Genomic DNA, 18,980 nt, shown 5'->3' with positions numbered 1-18,980 from the left:
CTTGAATATTTTGGGTTATAAACATAATTTTAAACTTTAAGATCCTCATTCTCTCTCCATTTCATCTAGCAACATTAATGGATTGCTGCTTTTTTTTCAAGGGTGCTTTTGTGACTACAGTAGTAACTCGGATTCTGATCATGTGCGAAAAGGAAATTGAGCTGCTTTGCTTCTCTTCTTTATCCCGGATGTTTCATATTTCTTAATAACCTACCATCCACATGTGATTCTTTTAATTGCAATAATATTCCTTCTCCTTTCTGCCATGTATCTTAAATCCTAATTGAAATAATCTGTCTTGAATCATTACCCCTTCTTAACTATACGAGAGATAATATCTCTGAATTCACTATTTACTGTAAATCCACATTTGATCTTATGACTAAACTCATCTAGTTGCTTTGAATATCTGTTGTCTTGTGAAACTAATAAAGTAATTTCTGAAATAAATTGTAGCTTCTATTGTTTTATTTATATTCTCTAGTAAACTTAATGAAGCACTTGTTTTTAAATGTGGATTATCTTGATTCATTAAACTATCCTAGTGATTTTTCTTTTTAGCATTATCCATATCACTTGGTTTTTATATTGCAATAAGCATATTATTCACTGTAGTTTTTAAACCATGATTAGTTAATCTTACACTTAAACGGTGCAATTATTTTCTGTTATTAGGTTTATCAAGAGTTACAAGAAATTTGGTGGCCCTCTGGAAAGGTAAACCTATTTGATTATAGTTACGTAACAATTTGGAATTTTATAAGATTAAACATCAAAACAATATACCAAGAGTCCATATCTTGAAAAGAGAACACTGTGCTAGTCTGTTACCTTAATAATAATATTAAATTATCTTCATATTCTTTATTTTTCTTCTTTTATATATATACTGAATGCCAAAAGGACACCTCAGGTCATTTAACCTGACCCTTTGCATTTTGCAGGACTCTTCATTATGTCCTTCAGAGTCCTGTCTTAACTAGCACAGTGTTAAGTCATCTTCAGTGATGGTTATTCATCCACCTCATTTTGTAAGCTATCATAAAGCCTGTTCAATGCCTATTGAAGTGTGTGAAAAGACTCACAATGGTCAGGCCCCAGTTGCCCAGTTAGTGTTACTGTTAAGTATGTTTTTCATGTCAGTCCTCATTTTTCTTCTTAAACTGTGTTACTCTGCGTTATGTGAGCAATTTGTCTTTCTTTCTGTCTTTCTTTCCATAAACTGTTGGGTCATGTTACCAACAATTGTCAGTGTGGGTGTGTCTGTCTCAAACACCCACCATGTACACACTCCAATACTGTATAAGTAAAATTAGCTCCCTTATTTTTCCTGTTTGTCTTGTTTTCTGATCTTTAGATCACTTTTACTGACATTTTTACAGTTTCTCTAGTTTTTCTAAAGCATTTCTAAACTGTATGGATCAGAACTGCACACAACATACCAGATGTGCATGCGTAGGATGAATGCAGACTGACATTACCTCTTTAGTTTTGTATTTTGAAGGAGTCCTTCACAAAGTGTCAAAACTTCAGAGGTGTAAGAAGAACTTGTGTTTTATTACAGGCTAGATGCTATAGCTAGAGATGCTGAATTAGTTGATAAATCTGAGACAGACCTTAGGCGCTTGGGGGAACTGGTACACAGTGGATGCATTAAGGCTTTAAAGGACAATTCCTCTGGACAAGAAAGAGCAGGTACAGTATGTTTGAGCAAAACAAAATGGAATAAAAAGGACTTATCAAGAATAAGTTTTGTTAAGTTATTAAGTATGATATCAGAGTTATTAATCTAACTATTGCAGATACACTAAAAACATCAAATAGGTGGATTGTGAAATCAATACCAGTGTGTGTAAGGTTTTTTTCTGGGTGAATTATAAGGGTAGACAGTTCATTTTCACTTTATTCAAAAGTTTAAATTAAATCTGGGTATCAGTAATTGACAATACTTGAGATTCTGGGGGTTGACTGGAGTTTTGTTTTAACCAAAATTAATTTGAGTAGATGAATAAAATGTTAAGGTGCACCGCTGCATGACGGACATATAAGATCAGAATCTGGCTTATATTTTCTTTAAACTTGCCAGTTGATAAAATACACTTAACATTTATCCATTTTATGTACAATATATTTTACATTGTTATGGTTCTTAATTCAAGGGGGCAGACTTGGAAAAGTTAAAGGCCCAACATTCCGAATATCAGGAGTACAAGTGAATGCAAAGCTAGTCATCTCTCATGAGGAAGAGTTGGCACCATTGCACAAGTCTATTCCTTCAGATCCAGAAGAAAGGAAACGGTGAGTAGTAGTAATTGTTTTTAATATGAAAAATAAGCTATTTTCTGTTAACTTATTACATTAAATGCCTTTATATACTGACCTATGCAAACATTTTTAGCACCCAGGCCTGATTAAAGCAATCTGGATTTTAGGCATACCAGGACCTGAGGGGAGCTCCCCTGTGGTTCCTTCTCCCCTATTTAGAATGGTGGTGGAGAGTTCCCTTCTTTTCCCTTCCAGGAGTGACAACAGGGGGCCCCTCTCTTTCCCTCCTCCCTCTCCCATCACTGAAGAAGCATGGGGTATGGCAGTACTTACCCTGGTTACTGGAATGTATCTAGTTGGATGGCTGAGATGGGCACTTATCTCTAGCCATATGCTGACGCTTCTGCTCTGGTGGTAATGGCCGGGCCTCCCAAACTGTGTGGCTTTTGGGTTAACTCACTGAGATTCACACCTCTAATAGCTATAGTTTTAGCCTGTCTGCAGACACTGCATTGGCTACACTTAGGTCACATTTTCAACTTTTATTCACAGCTATGTTAAGTTAGAAACTTTTTAAAATGAGTGCTAAGAATGTAATGAGTCACATGACTTCAAGAATGATGGTCCCAGACACGGGCCTTATCATGCCTCTTTAGTAATCTTGGCCTGTTTAGCGCAAAGATCACAGTATTAATTTAATTAAACGAAATTGTTGTGAAATGTTTTTGAAAACCTTAGAAAATACATCTGAGTTACCTTCTCAGCAAATCTTCTCCCACCTCTTTAGTTTTCAGAAATAAGAATATTTGTCTTTCTGATTTCTTCCCTCTAGGTATGCCATTCCATGTCACACTAAGGCAGCTCATTTTGATATAGATTGGGGCAAAGAGGATGACTCCAATCTTTTAATAGGCATCTATGAATATGGGTATGGTAGTTGGGAAATGATAAAAATGGATCCTGACCTCAGCTTGACACACAAGGTATGTCCTGTCATCCAGCTGGTGAGCATATTTTAAATTCATTTTGCTTAGTTGGTAAGGAAGAGCCATTGAAACTGTTTATTTTATGGTAATTTGAAATCTCACAAAAAGTATGCGTCAACTCTGCTTTATTGGAACCCTTCTTGTGGTTGACTGGTAGATGTCATGGCCATCTTTACCCCATTGTGCGATGTCCTGGTACAACGTTTATCTTTCTTTTTCAGTCCGATACACTCTCCTCTCCTATTACCTCTCATCCCCTTTCTTTTTTGGCTATTTGCATTCATTTTTACTCTTGTTTTTTGCTCCCCATCCCTGTTTGCTCACCTGACTCATTTCCCCCACTCACTAGAAGCAAGTATGCTATTTGAGGTGGAAGTTCCATCCATTGATGTCCATGTGGTGCAGGAGCCTAGCTTCTCCTAGCTGAATTATGTGTTATGAGAGCAGAAACACAAAACCAGGGCTGGTAACTATTGTGTTGTTGAATTGCTTTTGAGGCTCTCGTATTAGCGTACTGTGACAAAGTTCCTCCTCTACCTTGGTGGGTCTTTCGCTTATTGGCGGATTTGCTCCCCTCAGAGATTCATAGCTGCCCTCGGTTTGGCCGTTTTTGTGAACCCACAGTCCAGGTCAACTCCTCCTGTGTCTGATCAGGAGTTGGGAGGTTTGGGTGGAACCCGGGCCTGCTCTCTACTCCGGGTTCCAGCCCAGGGCCCTGTGGAATGCCCTGTCTAGAGTGCCTCCTGGAACAGCTGTGCAACAGCTACAACTCCGTGGGCTACTTCCCCATGGCCTCCTCCCAACACCTTCCTTATCCTCACCATAGGACCTTCCTCCTGGTGTCTGATAATGCTTGTACTCCTCAGTCCTCCAGCAATACGCCTTCTCACTCTCAGCTCCTAGTGCCTCTTGCTCCGAACTCCTCAGACACACACCACAAACTGAAGTGAGCGCCTTTTTAAACCCAGGTGCCCTGATTAGCCTGCCTGTCTTATTTGATTCTGGCAGCTTCTTGGTTGGCTGCAGGTGTTCTAATCAGCCTGTCTGCCTTAATTGTTTCCAGAAAGTTCCTGATTGTTCTGGAACCTTCCCCTGTTACCTTACCCAGGGAAAAGGGACCTACTTAACCTCGGGCTAATATATCTGCCTTCTGTCACTCTCCTGTAGCCATCTGGCCTGACCCTGTCACAGTACATAGTGGGAAGGAGCAAAAAGTTGAAGGTGGGTTTCAAGATGTTTTCCACTCCTTCAGGCACACTAGCACATTTACAGCGTAGCGTCAGAGTGGATCCAGAATCATGCAGCTTTTTGCCACCTCCAGTGCTCTTCTCCTCTGTATTTCTGCTATTCCAGCCTGCTGCAGCTTTTCCACTCTGGCATCTTCCAAATTGGAAATACTGTTATTCATACTTGATGTTTTTTATTCTCCTCTCAGATTCTACCAGATGATCCAGATAAGAAACCCCAGGCCAAGCAGTTGCAGACCCGAGCAGACTACCTCATTAAATTACTCAATAAAGATCTTGCCAGGAAGGAAGCACAAAGACTTTCTGGTGCAGTAAGTGAAATTTCAGATCTTTAACAATATGATAAAGTAATAATCTGCTTGTTAGCAGATCCTCACCCCTGCTCTCGCCAGTTGTTCGTCACACTGATGACCATTTAATCAGAGCGTGTCTGGCTAGCTCAAATAATGATTTATAAAATCAGATTACGTAGGGTTTTTGTCTTTATTTTGTATGTGCTCTTTATTGTCAGGCTGGATCCCTTTCCTATTTCTGGTCTAACGAGGTAACTTGTATATCTCAATACCATTTAATAAAATCAACTTCTATCTAATATAGAAATAAATCTTTCTGAATGGCTCATGGCAATGAGGCATTTCAGTTGACAGAATTAAGATGATGTTTTTGTATTCAGGGAAACTCAAAGAGGAGGAAGACAAGAGCTAAGAAGAATAAAGTGGTAAAACTCGCAAAAGTTAAAGAGGAGATAAAAAGTGATTCTTCTCCACTGCTCTCAGAAAAATCTGATGAAGAGGAAGAGGAGGATAACAAGGTGGGTATTTTTGAAATGTTTTCTGTTAGTTCATTTTGTTCCATCTCACTTAAATATTGCTTTTACACAAAATAGTTAGAATGGCATTCTCCTAGCAAAGCATGTTTAACCTTTGAGTTGTTCATATTTTCTGTGATAGCTCTTGTTAATCTTATGTTAGTTAAACATTATGGAGGAGGATTAATCCCTTTTAGTTTAATAATAAATAGGGTCCTACCAAATTCACGTCCATGATAAACGCATTATGGACCATGAAATCTGGTCTCCCCCTGTGAAATCTGGTCTTTTGTATGCTTTTACCCTAAACTATACAGATTTCACAGGGGAGACCAGCGTTTCTCAAATTGGGGGTCCTGACCCAAAAGGGAGTTTCAGGTGGGTCGCAGTATTGCCACCATTACTTCTGCGCTACCTTCAGAGCTGGGTGGCCAGAGAGCAGCAGCTGATGGCCGGGCGTCCAGTTCTGAAGGCAGCGCCCTGCCAGCAGCAGTGCAGAAGGAAGGGTGGCAATACCATACCAAGCCACTCTTACTTCTGCGCTGCTGCATTCAGAGCTGGGTGGTCAGAGAGCAGCAGCTGCTGACTGAGGGCCCAGCTCTGCAGGCAGTAGTGGAGAAGTAAGGGTGGCAATGCCATACCATGCCATCCTTACTTCTGCGCTGCTGCTGGTAGCAGCTCTGCCTTCAGAGCTGGGTTCCTGGCCAGAAGCCGCCGCTCTCCAGCTGCCCAGCTCTGAGGGCAGCACCGCCACCAACAGCACAGAAGTAAGGGTAGCAGTACCGCAGCCCTCCCTACAATAACTTTGTAGTCCCCCCCCCCCTTTCCTTTTTGGGTCAGGGCCACTACAATTACAACACTGTGAAATATCAGATTTAAATAGCTGAAATCATGAAATTTACAATTTTTAAAACCCTATGACTATGAAACTGACCGTGAATTTGGTATGGCCCTAATTATAAAGAAAACTGCAACTATGGCAGTATTCTAAATTCTTACATAATAAAGTGTGGGATTCTGAATTCTTACATAATAGTGTGATTATAGTCTGGAAAATGACATTGTGTGATTTCATAGGTTTCCCACCCATGACTTCAAATTTGCTAGAAATACTAATCCAGCATTGGAGCTATAGATAAAGCTGTACTGCTTTGTGCCTAGGGCATCATTACTAGCTGTACTGATTCTTCATGTGGAACTTTTTTTAACAGTTATTTGTCGGTGCCTGAACCAAACCCTCAAAGACAGCCAGTTTTAGCACTTGAAGCATTTTCGGTCAAATGTTCAAATGATATTGAGTAATGCTTTCTCCATTTATCGGTTGGAAAAAGCAAGGCACAGCAAGATTAAGTAACTTCTCTCACACATACCTTCCCTACCTCCAGGCTTCCTTGCTACCATTTGTTTTTAATGTATCATGTAAAGCAATAAAAAAAGATAAAATGTATTTAAGGTCTAAGGCCTTGTTGCACATGTTTAAAGATGTGATTTTTAAACCAATATTGAGATAAACTGGTGCATTTGTGGGATAAACTGGTGCAAGTCATTTTGGTTTGAGTCAGGCTTATTTTCGTTTAACTTCAGTAGATTAGGAATTGTTTTAAACTAAACTAAAATAAGCCACCTTTAAACTGAAATAAGAGCATCCACGTAGGTTTCTATAAATTAAACTAAACTGGTTTTAAAAAAAATAATTTGTTAAACCAGTACAACTCTCGTGTAGATCAGGAATACATACAAATACAACAACAAAAACAGAACCGGATGTAAATCATCTTGGTTTTCTTTACTATAAGGATCAATACTTAATTTTAGTTAAGAATTCCTGTATGTATTCCCTTTTGATTGTTTTTCTCCTCCTCCAATCAGCCTTGATATTTTAGACTACAGTCATGCTATTGCGTAGCCTCAGAAGCTTAACCTGCTAAATTATTTTCTGGGAGGAACAATGGAATACTAAAGCTAAATAATGACTCTTCAGTCCACTCCCCAGATGAGCTTCTTCACCTCCATTCCAAGCAAAGGATCCACGAGACTGCCCAACTGACTTTTCTATTTCCTTCTCAATAAAACTTTTAGAATGTGATGCCCTTGTGTTCCCATAAAGCTGGCATTGACCAATTCAATGTTCTCTGGCACATGCCTATTAAACTTCAGAATTGTAATTGATTTTTACATTATCACTGTGTGATTTAGCTGCACTTTATAGATATTAAATCACACTTAGAGGAAGAATGGTATTATTTTTAATCTGACTACTGTAAAATTTTTAAAGCTAGGAATTGAGTTTTCAATGTGATGCCTATACTTAAATATTGCAGGATGAGATCGCTTCAGTGAAACATCCAAATAAAAAAATAAAAGCAGAAAAAGAAAATGATGAAAAATCTGAACCAGATATTGGTATAAAGAAGGAGGTAGAAGAAAAGAGAGAAACAAAAGAAAAGGAAAATAAGAGGGAGCTGAAAAGGGAGAAAAAAGAAAAAGAGGATAAGAAAGAATTAAAGGAAAAAGATATGAAAGAAAAGAGAGAAAGCAAAGTAAAGGAGTCCACACAGAAAGAAAAAGAAGCAAAGGAAGAGAAGGTAATTAGACTTCAGTATATTATATAATACAATTTTTTTTTAAAAAAAGGCACAGGTTGGTTTTGAGGCAGAAAGGCATTTCAGATCACTTTAGTGCTCTGTTATTGTTACTGCCACCTAGTTTTGCTGTCTGAAAGTGCAAGCGGGATAAGAAACTTTCACACTCCTTTTCCCCCTCTCTTTCCACATCCCTAGGCAAAAAAACGAAAGAAAAAATTAAATATATGTGAATGGTAAATATGTGTAGTAAGATAGTGTAATTGTAGACCTAAACTGCAATTCCCTTTTCAGATCTATTTTAATATTTTATTTATAGATAAACGAAGTCAAATCTGACCACAAAGACAAAACCAAGAAAGCTACATCAGCAGATACTCCAGTCCATATTACTGCAATTAGTGACCCAGTTCCTATATCTGAAGAATCTGAAGAACTGGATCAGAAGACATTCAGTGTAGTAAGTTGCTTATTGCTATCTTAATGCTGACTTTTAACACAGAAAGTATGACGTTCTGAATTAAAACTGCTTCCATGTGCTCAGTTAATGCCAATGTGCCTAGCCATGTGGCACTTGATCCATTGTCAGTGAGGTCTCAGAATAGCACACCAAAAGCGTGGGCAAGATATATATAAAAGGTTCAGTTCTGTCTTTATGCAGACAAACATTACAAAATTTCTGCACAAGCCCAATAGCAGCTTTTTCAGATGTATGCTTGCACTTCTGAGTTACATATTGAATATGCACTCTCCTTTTTAGTGAGGTCCTATGAAAACATTATGACAATGATCACCCAGTGATATCATGGTGCCTAAATAATGCTCTGATCTCTTCACAGGTCATTTGATATGTATATGCCCAACAACATATAACATTTAAAAATGTGAAATCCTGAGATCTGTGTGCTTCACAGACAAGATAGGTTAGAATTAGTTTTGATTGTTGTAGGTCTATGTGAGGATCCTTGTTGTTGGTCTGTGAGAGGAATGGATGAATGTAATATTTCATCTTTTGTTTCGTCTTGATCATTGAGGTTGTGCCTATGCTGAGGGAGCTGTGGCCTGCAATCTATAAGATGGGCCTGTCTGTGTTCAAGAGGGATGCATGTACTGTGGCCATTGTTTGGCCATAAAACATGCATACTGAGACACAATATGCCATGTTCGTTCAAACTAGCAGTCAGGTTCATGCTCAAGAAGCATTTCTTAACACTGACTATCATGCTGACTGTCACTCGGTTTCTCATCTTACCTTAATAGAAAATGTTAATGCGGAAGGTTGTGACAGATTACCTTAGGCAACATGGAGTTCTCAGACTGCCTAGACTCCCTCAATTGAATTTTCCGTCTGGGTGTAGCACAACATGTCAGATACAGAGATGATTTACATCTTTTTTTTTTTTTTTTTTGCACTCACTGTGTATATTGTACCTGTGCAGACTTTGATTGACTAACATCCATACCCAATTTACTAACCAATTTTACATTCCTGTTGAATTGGGCCCACTGAATCTAAAGGAATCCAGATTGGTTTAACTCAAAGTTGAGAACCATAAGAGAGATAGGTAACAAGAAAATCAACTCCCCCCTTGGGTCTTTTTTTCCTCAAGACTAAACATGCCCAGTTTTTTCAACCTTTTCTGACAGGTAAGTTTTTCTAAACCTTCTGTCATTTTTGTTGCTCTCCTTAATTTGGTCACATCTTTCTTAGCAGGTGTTCTGGACACCACACTAAGTGGTGTGGGGTAATAACCTCTTGTGTCTTAAATATGATCCTTCTATTAATACACACCAGAATATTAGCTTTTTTCATGTAGTTGGCTCGTACTCAATTTGTGATCCATTATAATCCCCCAGATCCTTTTCAACAGTGCTGCCACCTTGACAGTTATTTCCCACTGTGTATTTGTGCATTTGTTTTTTTTTTCCCTTGTACACTGAATCCAGGAGATTCCACTTAATAGCAACCTGGATATTGACAACTTCCAGTTAATAGCAACATGTTGCCAAGAACCAATCCCTTCTCACTGCCTTTAATATTATGGGGCTTCAGACGTTTGCATCAGCACGCAGCTTATTAACAGGTTAACAACATTTTTTGGAAGAGAGGCATCAGCTGTAGCCCCACAAAGCTGCCTTTGACCAGTGCTCAGCATGTCTCAGTGCTTCTTTTTGGGACTGCAGCCCCACAAACCTACTTGTGCATGGGGACCTGCATGAGGTCAAGGCTGTGGGCTGGGAGGGGAGGCTATGGGCAGGGCACTAATGTGGAGAGGGCTGTAGCTTGGATGTCAGACCACTCCCTGACTCTCCTGGCTTTGCCTTGTCGGTGACTGCATGCAGGGAAGAAATCACTCGGAAATGGTGAGCCCCAGTCACTGGAGAGCGTAGGGAAAGGTGGTATACAGCTTTGTGGTCCCTCAGCACGCCCCGTTTCATATAGAAAGCCCCGGAATCTGGGCTTCAGTCCCTTCTCCCCACTGGCTGCCCTGGCTACAAGAAGATCTGTAGCCAGGGAAGCGACGTCCCAGCACTTCCTTCTCCAGCTGCAGCCTTGTAAACCTGCCTTTTGCTTATTGGCAACTGCCAGATAATGGCAACTTTTTGCTAGCCACAGAGAGGTTGCTGATAAGTGAAATCTACTGTACTTCGCACTTCTCTTTATTGAATTTCATCTTGTTGATTTCAGACCATTTCTCCAATTTGTCAAGGTCGTTTTGAATTCTAATCCTGTCCTCCAAAGTACATGTAATTCTTCCCAGCCTGATGTCATCCACAAATATTATAAACATACCCTCAACTCTGTTATCTAAATTATTAATGAAAATATTAGTAATACCAGCCCAGGACTGATCTTTGTGGGGCCCCACTAGATACATCCTCCCAGATGGACAGTGAACCATTGATAGCTACTTTTTGAGTACAGTCTTTCAATCAGAATTTAATAGCAATTTCATGTAGACCACATTGCCCTAGTTTTCTTATGGGAATATCATATGGGACTATGTCAAAAGCCTTATAAAAACAAGATTTATCATGTATGAGCTTCCCCTCCATTCACTAGGCCAGTAACCCTGTCAAAGGAGGGACTTATTGTGGTTTAGCACAATGTTGTTCTTGACAAATCTATGCTGGCTATTGCTTATTATCCTGTTATTCTCTCAGTGCTTACAAATGGCTGAATAAAGAGTATTTGTTGAATGCTCTGGCCGTGTGAGTTTTTTAAAAAATATACTCTTCCCCATATTCATCATAATAAGAAAACAATAAGAGAGTAGTCCAGGTGCTTTTAGTGCTCAAGACACTGAACAGGTTGATGAAGGAGGCAAAGTTGTGATGGAAATCATAGCACTTTTGCTGCAGTCTCTCCAGAAGACCTTCTAATATCAGTGAACCAGGCAGGAGCTTATCTACAAAGTCCAATCAGGCCCTGCTTTTGACAATTTCTCCTATTCACCTACTGAAAGCATCACTTCCACTATAAGATATTACAGTTCAGTCTGTCCTCTTCTACCCCCTTCTCTCTTTTTACTTAGAGAATCAAGATAGGTACAAGAAGAGCCTAATAGCCCCTTTTTTCCACTGGTTCATGAAGAAATGGGTGTTTGGGAGGGCTGGATATGGGACAAGGAGAGCCAGCCTCTTCCACTCTTCCCCGTGCAAGGAAAACTTGAACTGAGTTTCGTCTGTCTGTCCATACCAGCATCTCCTTGGTAGTCTTGGCTTCATTCAGAGGGATCAGTCCACTGGCAAGATTGTCTGAGAGAGAGCTGCAGAGATTTTTCTGAAGGGTGGGGAACCACTCCCAAACAAGAGAAGAAAAGGAATGCAGATCCTCTCCTGAGTGGAATGTCACTTGGCCTCTAGGCTCCAATTGTTTCAGGATTCATCTATTCTAGATTTATTGAATACTGCCATTTATGGTTGACACTGAATTTGTATACAAGTTTCTTGAAAGTAACACAGGTCTTGTATTGTGTATTTGTGCAGAAAGGTCAGAAAAAAAAAAGACATTAGAATTGTAATACCTAGAGTCATCGTATCTGTTTCTAATATCCTATTTCTAAGAAAATCTTACCATGTAAATTAGTATTTTCTTAAATCTTAAATACAATCTAATGCTTTCATATAGGAGCTAATATCGCAGCGGGTTAAATTATTACTTTTCCAAAGGAAACCTGTAGTGTAAAAGAATTTTAGGAACTGTGAGCCAGAGGCTTGATGATTCATTTGGCTTAGAGTAGCACTGTCTTTGCCTGTGTAAATATCACAGTAGTAAGGTGGGTCATGTTGTAGAATTTAGCTTTTTTCCCCCCTCCTTCCTGACTTATATATTCCTTTTTCCACTTTACAGTGCAAAGAAAGAATGAGGCCTGTCAAAGCAGCGCTGAAACAGCTGGATAGACCAGAAAAAGGTCTTTCAGAAAGGGAACAGCTGGAGCATACTAGACAGTGTCTGATCAAAATTGGGGATCACATCACTGAATGTCTAAAAGAGTACACAAATCCGGAACAAATTAAGCAGTGGAGGAAGTAAGTAATCCTACATTTTTCATGAATGAAAGGGAAAAATCCATCACTGTTTCTATTAACTAGAGCAGTGGTTCCCAAACTGGGGTTTGCGAACCCCTGGGGGTTCGCAGAATGTTACAGGGGGTTCGCCAGAAAAATTTCACTAATGGCGGCCAGAGGACCCTGGGCATTGGAAGCAGCGGGTGGGACCCAGTTGAGGGCAGTCAACAGGGTCCAGCAGCGGGAGCCCCGCGGAGTGCAGAGGAAATTTAAACTTAAATCCCTGGAAATATTCTTTTTTAGGAGGGGGTTCACGAGATTTCACAATTTAGTGAAAGGGGTTCGCAGGCTGTTAAAGTTTGGGAACCACTGAACTAGAGTGATTTCTGTCAGTTTCCAACTCTCAGTTCTGGAGAAGACATTGTACTTGTGAAGTTTGCTGATGTAGTGCTGAAAACAAACCACAGAGCATTCATTGATGTTCTCATAGGGTTTCAAAACACATCTTCAGTGCTTAGTTTACTACTTCTTCAGTACACTTAAACTTTGCTCTGTCCTGGCAAATGATTTATTATTACTACTTTGGCCTAAGAGCTTTATTTAAGTATACACAATAGCTGTGTTTAATTACACTTGTATAATTGGTCATACATGGAATCTCTGAGAACTGTAGGGAATGATTGTCTTTAGCATGCTGTTTGTCCAATCAGATATTGGTGTAGTTTGTCTCTCAGTGCCCTATGTATGGCCAAAAAGAAGCCAGAGTTTGCACAGCCACTGTGTGAGTAAATATAATGGCCTCTCCACAACCCAAGAACTTGGGCTGCACCTCATTACTTCCTTCCAAATAGTGTTAGGTAGTTCCGAGTAGTTCCAGGCTTAGCCTTGCCACTTCCACCCTCTCTTTCAAATTTCTCTTTCAACCATGAAAATCAAAGTGGCACTTAAAGCGTCCACATTCTATATTGCAATCCTGGCTTTTAAAGTTAAATTGGGGACAGCACCAAGGAAATGTATCTTTCCCACTCTCTTTTGAATCAATAGGGGCCTGAAATTTCAAGGACTTTGTTCCCCACATGGGACCTCCCACCAAATTCTTTATCACCAATTGTTCCCTCTCCCAGTCTGGACAAACTTCCAGAAAATGAATTAGGATTCATTTCCACTAGTATCTTTGTGATTACTCATTTGTGAAAATTAATCTGGTTTCAAGGCAGTAGATACATGACCAACCCTTGGAATCATATGGATGCATCCTATCTGCCTCTGCTATTTTCAGGAAATTAGGCATGGAGCACAAAAGTCTTGCACTGGGGGGAAAAATCTTGGAAGTTACATCATTGAGTTTCCATTTTAGAGGGGATTTTCAAAAAAAGGGGGCTTTTTGACCTTGAAGAAGAGATCAACACTCAAAAGTTTGTCCAACACTAATAATTGGTCTATCAAAAGATATTACCTCACCCATGTTGTTTCTCTTAAGAGAATTGAGTACTCAGCTCCTATTGTAAAGGCAGGTCCATCCTACCCTTAATTAGCAGAGTTTTCACTGATGTCAGTTACATCTTCATGGTCATATCTGCATTCTAAACTAATTATTATAAACATCACACAGCAGTAAAGAAAAAGAGAGGAATTAATAATACATGTGTAGCATTTAGTGCTTTATATCTTCCAAGAATTATGCAAAATTATTTCTTGTATTGCTAGATATGCTACCTTCTCATGTGATGGGACCTGATTCACCACTGCAGTACAACTCCATTGACTTCAATGTGGTTACACCAGTGTGGCTCTGAAATATCACAATGGTGAATCAGGCCCATTGTAGAGTAGCATAAAGGAAAACCCGTGCATGCGGGAAGGCTAACCTGTCTTTTTTTTTTTTTTTTTTTTTTTTTTAATTTTCCTTTCTCTAGAAATTTGTGGATTTTTGTGTCAAAGTTTACAGAATTTGATGCCAGAAAGCTGCACAAACTATATAAACACGCAATCAAAAAACGCCAGGAATCTCAGGTAATATATTGTTTTATATTTAGAGACATTCTGAAAAGATTTTTTTTGAAGTATTAAAACTTTTAAGGATAAAGTGTTAATGGACTCTGAATTTACCTTGTACAAATGAAAATGTCTGATTTAGAGGATATATTTTTGTGTCTTAATAATATCACCTTTTTGATCAGATGGAATGTTTTAGCACTTACTATTTGTAATTTTGAGATTTAGCAATGCCATGTTTAGCAATGTTGTATTTATTTCTCTTAGCAACACAATGACCAGAACATCAGCAGCAATGTGAACACACATGTGATTAGAAATCCAGGTAAGATGTTCTGCGTGGTGGTGGTGTGTTGAAATGTTGTCGAGTAGGGTATTTGAAATGAAATAAAACTTCAATAACTCTGAAACCTTCTAAAACTCCTCCTAGCACTAAGTGAACTTGTCCCTACAGAGGGATAGATTTACTTAGTGAGCCCCAGCATACATACTTTTGTTGATGAAACTAAGTCAAGCACAAATCCAACTGCAGCTAGTGTTTTTAACAATAATTTGCTATTTGGCAGTCCTTTTTATTAGAACACATTTGAAAATACACTTTTGTGTTTAATTATGTTAAGAAAGAGAAACACTTGATGACTCTAGACTAGTTTCAGCGTGGGTTTTTTCTTTGTTTTTTGTTTTCTTGCTGCTGTTGTAATCACTATCATGGATTCTAAGGTCTTCATTTAAAGCAGGGACCAGCAATCTATGTGTAGGATGCAATGTGTGCCTTTTGTCATTGACAGTGACATTATCCTCCCGCTCTCATGAGCTTGCATCCACAATGCAATATTTGACTTTTGTGTTTCCTCTTTCACTATATGTATCTGATCAGGAAGCCATGGTACTACTTCCTCTGAATTACCCTAAAATGCCATTGTTTCATTAGTTGCACAACTAAAACTTTTGTCCATGCCTTGGACATTTCTCACCTTGAATACTATAACTTTCTCTGCTCCCCCTACTACTGTTCAACATTCCGCTGGTAAAGGCAACATTACCCACATTGACCTCTCATTGAAACACTTTTTTGGGTTCCTGTCCTTTAATTAATCAAATTGAACTTTTCATCAATTCATTCTAGATCCTACATAATCTCTATCTCTACACCTCTAAATTCTACCCTGCGTTTCTACTCTTGTTTCTGCCTATTCACCCCCACTTCTCTCAGTTCACACATTTTTGCTCCCATTATCAGCTTCTGTTAGAAATCATTATATTTTTCTCACACAGTTAAATCTAAGAAGTTGAAGTGTTGTCCTGTACAATAATCCTTTCATACTTTTCAACTAGAAGTTTTGTAGTTTATGAAATTACCTGACACAGAAATGCATATTCAGCATAGCTATCTATTTTATTAAGCAGATGTGGAAAGACTGAAAGAGAATACAAACCATGATGACAGTAGCAGGGACAGTTATTCCTCTGACAGACATTTGTCACAATACCACGATCATCACAAAGACAGACATCAGGGAGATGCTTACAAAAAAAGCGACTCTAGGAAAAGGCCCTATTCTGCCTTCAGCAATGGAAAAGATCACAGGGATTGGGATCACTACAAACAGGACAGCAGGTGAGTTTTGTTGTTAATCCATAGAAATCTGGGGGAGGGATGTTTTGTTTTTTGTTTTGTTGTTGTTGGTATTGTTTCTGGGGATTTTTTAATTGTATTTCAGTTAAGTAGGTGGTTCATACCAAAAACAAGTTGCCAGTTTGTTAGGTCATTGTAGATACCTATCCAACATGTTTTCACATACAAAGATTTCAGAAACTTAGTGAAACTCAAATTCAGTTGATTAGAATACTGTGCTATAATTAAAATGTGCTTTCTTCCACACTTACCCAATAATGTAATGCCTCTCCTGAGTTCATCCACAAGACCATCTACCCTCTGTGCATTTAAATCCCTCTTGAAGACTGTGTGTGTGTGAGTGTGAGAGAGAGACCTTATTTTGCCAAGATGCAGCATTTTGAAACTAGTTATTTCAGGATCAAACCAGTAAACTGGATACCTCCTTCCCCCTGTGCATCTACATATACAAATCCTTTCCCTCTGTACTACTTCCCCATACCTCTCTCTCTTAGATTGTGAGCTCCTTTCTTCAAAGACTTTGTCTTCTTTTCTTTTGGACAAATACCTAGCACATTATGTTCTACTATAAACTTATCATAAATAGCAATAAAGGTAAGATTTGAAGTCAGTTCAAGGAATAGAAAGTTCTGATAAGTGAATATTCTGACCCTAAAAAAAAAAAAAAAAGCAGCAGAAGATAACATAAGACAGGAAGTAATAGGTAATCAAAATGAAGGAAATTGTGTTGGATGGGAGGAAAAGTTGATATTCTGATATCGTAAGAGGTAGACGTATTTCAGTAACACTGGACAAGTAAGCCGTCAGTGATGATGGGGCATGAGAGCATGGAACGAAACATGGTTACCAGGCTCTTTGGAATCTCTTCATTTTATAACACTTTCATTTTTTCTAATTGAATTTGACAAAGTATATATCTCATCTGTTTTTTTTATATCCATGCTCCCTTTGACATACACAAGAATAGCCAAGCTTCTGAGCACCAAAGCTTCATTTTTGTGTATAGTGCAGAATTTAAAAGAATGCGCTCTTAAAGTAATTCTGCTAGGTTGCCACCATTTTAACCTTTGGTTTTATTACTGTTACCAAAATAACAATTTATCTTATCTTTCAGATACTACAGTGATAGTAAACATAGAAAGCTGGATGACCACAGGAGTAGAGATCACAGGTCAAGCCTGGAAGGAAATTTAAAAGACAGTCGGTCTCATTCAGACCACCGTTCCCATTCAGACCACCGGATACACTCAGATCACCGATCCAGTTCAGACTACAGCCATCATAAATCTTCCAGGGACTATAGATACCACTCAGACTGGCAAATGGACCATAGAGCTTCCAGTAGTGGCCCAAGGTCACCACTAGATCAGAGGTCTCCTTATGGCTCAAGGTCTCCCTTAGGACACAGATCTCCCTTTGAACACTCAGCAGATCACAAAAGTACACCTGAACATACATGGAGTAGCCGGAAAACATAACAAAGACTAACATTTTCTGGACCTTCTTTTAGCCATATACAGTAAACTAACACAGTAATTGCCTTACATGACTTGAAAGACATGGACTGGATATTCTATCAGTAGCAGTATTGTTACTTCTTTCCAGGATGCAAGGTCTATTATCCCAACAGAAGAAAAAAATATTTTTGTATTTAAAGTTTATGCTGCACTGTGCTGCAAATGTTGTGGCACTTTTTTTAAGAAATGGAAGATGTTTACTTTTACAGGGACCTCAACACTGCCCCATTCAGACTGGATCTTACTATAAAACTCTTCATGTCAAAGTGCTTTTAGGCTGAATACAGTTTAAATTATGTTTGTAAATGAACTTTTACACACTGACCTGTGATCGTGTATCAGGAAGGAATGAGGCGTTTGGGTTTTATTTTGTTTTATTTTTCTTAGTAAAGAACTCTCAAGGACCTTGTTCACTTTCCAAAGCTACTTGTTTACATTGTACACTGCGACCACCTTGCCGCTTTTCATCACAAGCTTGAATATTTAAATTCTGTACCGAGAACTGTAAAATAGCCAGGATTTCTCCTGTTTGTGATCAATTGTAATGCCTTTTTACAAAAAAGAGCTGTAAATTATTGTAAATTAATTAAATGAGCTTTTTCCCCCTCTCAGGCTTTTTTTGACTGTTCCTTTCCCCACCAACTCAGGCCTTCTTGTCACAAGTATGGAACAAAATCAGTGTATTACATTTTTGAATAAAATATCTTGATGGAATCACTGTTCAGAATGTAAAATTGGGGAAAGGGAACACTTTATTCCATTTAGTGCTCCTTTTTTTTGTTTGTTTTTTTGATACTGTGTGCGATACATGTTTTGTTTTTTCTATTAAAATGTCCGTGTTGTGATTGTTGTAATGAAATGGTGAGAAATATACAACTAAATTAGGCTCTGAAAAAAAATTTAGGTGATTTGTTTTAAAAGGAAAGTTCAACACATGAACCCTTCAGAATCCATATCAGCCAAAATTTATTGTAAATCATTTTGTTTTCCCTCTTCAGTATAGGCAATAATGTCAAATGTGCTATGCAGCCAGTTAATATTTTAGAAGATTTGAGTGACTTTATTAATAGAAATTGTTACAATGCACACTGATTGTAAATAGATAACTTCTATCTGACAAATTAAATTTAACTAAAGGACATATGGGCTCTTGTAGTTTTCTGATGCTGTTTTCTGATGGTGTTGCCTTCCTTACAAGTTAAACATTATTAAAATGTTCAATCCTTAAATGTATACTAATTTTAGTGATTATATCAAATTTAAGAATATTGTAGCAAAATCATACTCTAAAATGTATGTCAGGAGGAATAATTTAATAAGGTTAAAAATACAATGACTTGATGGAATACTTCAAATTATATTTTTAGGGTGCTTAGATAATATTTGTCTTTATTTTCTATGGTGGTTTTTTTAGGACATATTTTTTTAGGTC

General features: G+C 38.4%; 1 protein-coding gene across 2 annotated transcripts in view; it reads left to right on the top strand.

The window, feature by feature from the left end:
• Window positions 1-18,689, top strand: part of CHD1 (chromodomain helicase DNA binding protein 1) — an 86,745-nt gene extending 68,056 nt beyond the window's left edge. For both annotated transcript variants that reach the window (XM_027830675.3, XM_007054090.4), the window contains 13 exons: window positions 676-717; window positions 1,565-1,695; window positions 2,160-2,298; window positions 3,098-3,248; window positions 4,687-4,809; window positions 5,172-5,309; window positions 7,628-7,891; window positions 8,208-8,348; window positions 12,243-12,421; window positions 14,317-14,413; window positions 14,663-14,720; window positions 15,803-16,013; window positions 17,146-18,689. In XM_027830675.3, coding sequence (XP_027686476.2) covers window positions 676-717; window positions 1,565-1,695; window positions 2,160-2,298; window positions 3,098-3,248; window positions 4,687-4,809; window positions 5,172-5,309; window positions 7,628-7,891; window positions 8,208-8,348; window positions 12,243-12,421; window positions 14,317-14,413; window positions 14,663-14,720; window positions 15,803-16,013; window positions 17,146-17,509 — 2,038 coding nt within the window. In that variant the 3' untranslated portion in view covers window positions 17,510-18,689. The remainder of the gene's footprint in view (window positions 1-675; window positions 718-1,564; window positions 1,696-2,159; window positions 2,299-3,097; window positions 3,249-4,686; window positions 4,810-5,171; window positions 5,310-7,627; window positions 7,892-8,207; window positions 8,349-12,242; window positions 12,422-14,316; window positions 14,414-14,662; window positions 14,721-15,802; window positions 16,014-17,145) is intronic.
• The last annotated feature ends 291 nt before the right edge of the window (window positions 18,690-18,980 follow it).

The sequence above is a fragment of the Chelonia mydas genome, chromosome 5, assembly GCF_015237465.2.
Source record: "Chelonia mydas isolate rCheMyd1 chromosome 5, rCheMyd1.pri.v2, whole genome shotgun sequence".
NCBI classification, from domain to species: domain Eukaryota; kingdom Metazoa; phylum Chordata; order Testudines; family Cheloniidae; genus Chelonia; species Chelonia mydas.
Note: the sequence above shows the minus strand (reverse complement) of the source record. Positions and strands in the feature narration are given on the sequence as shown.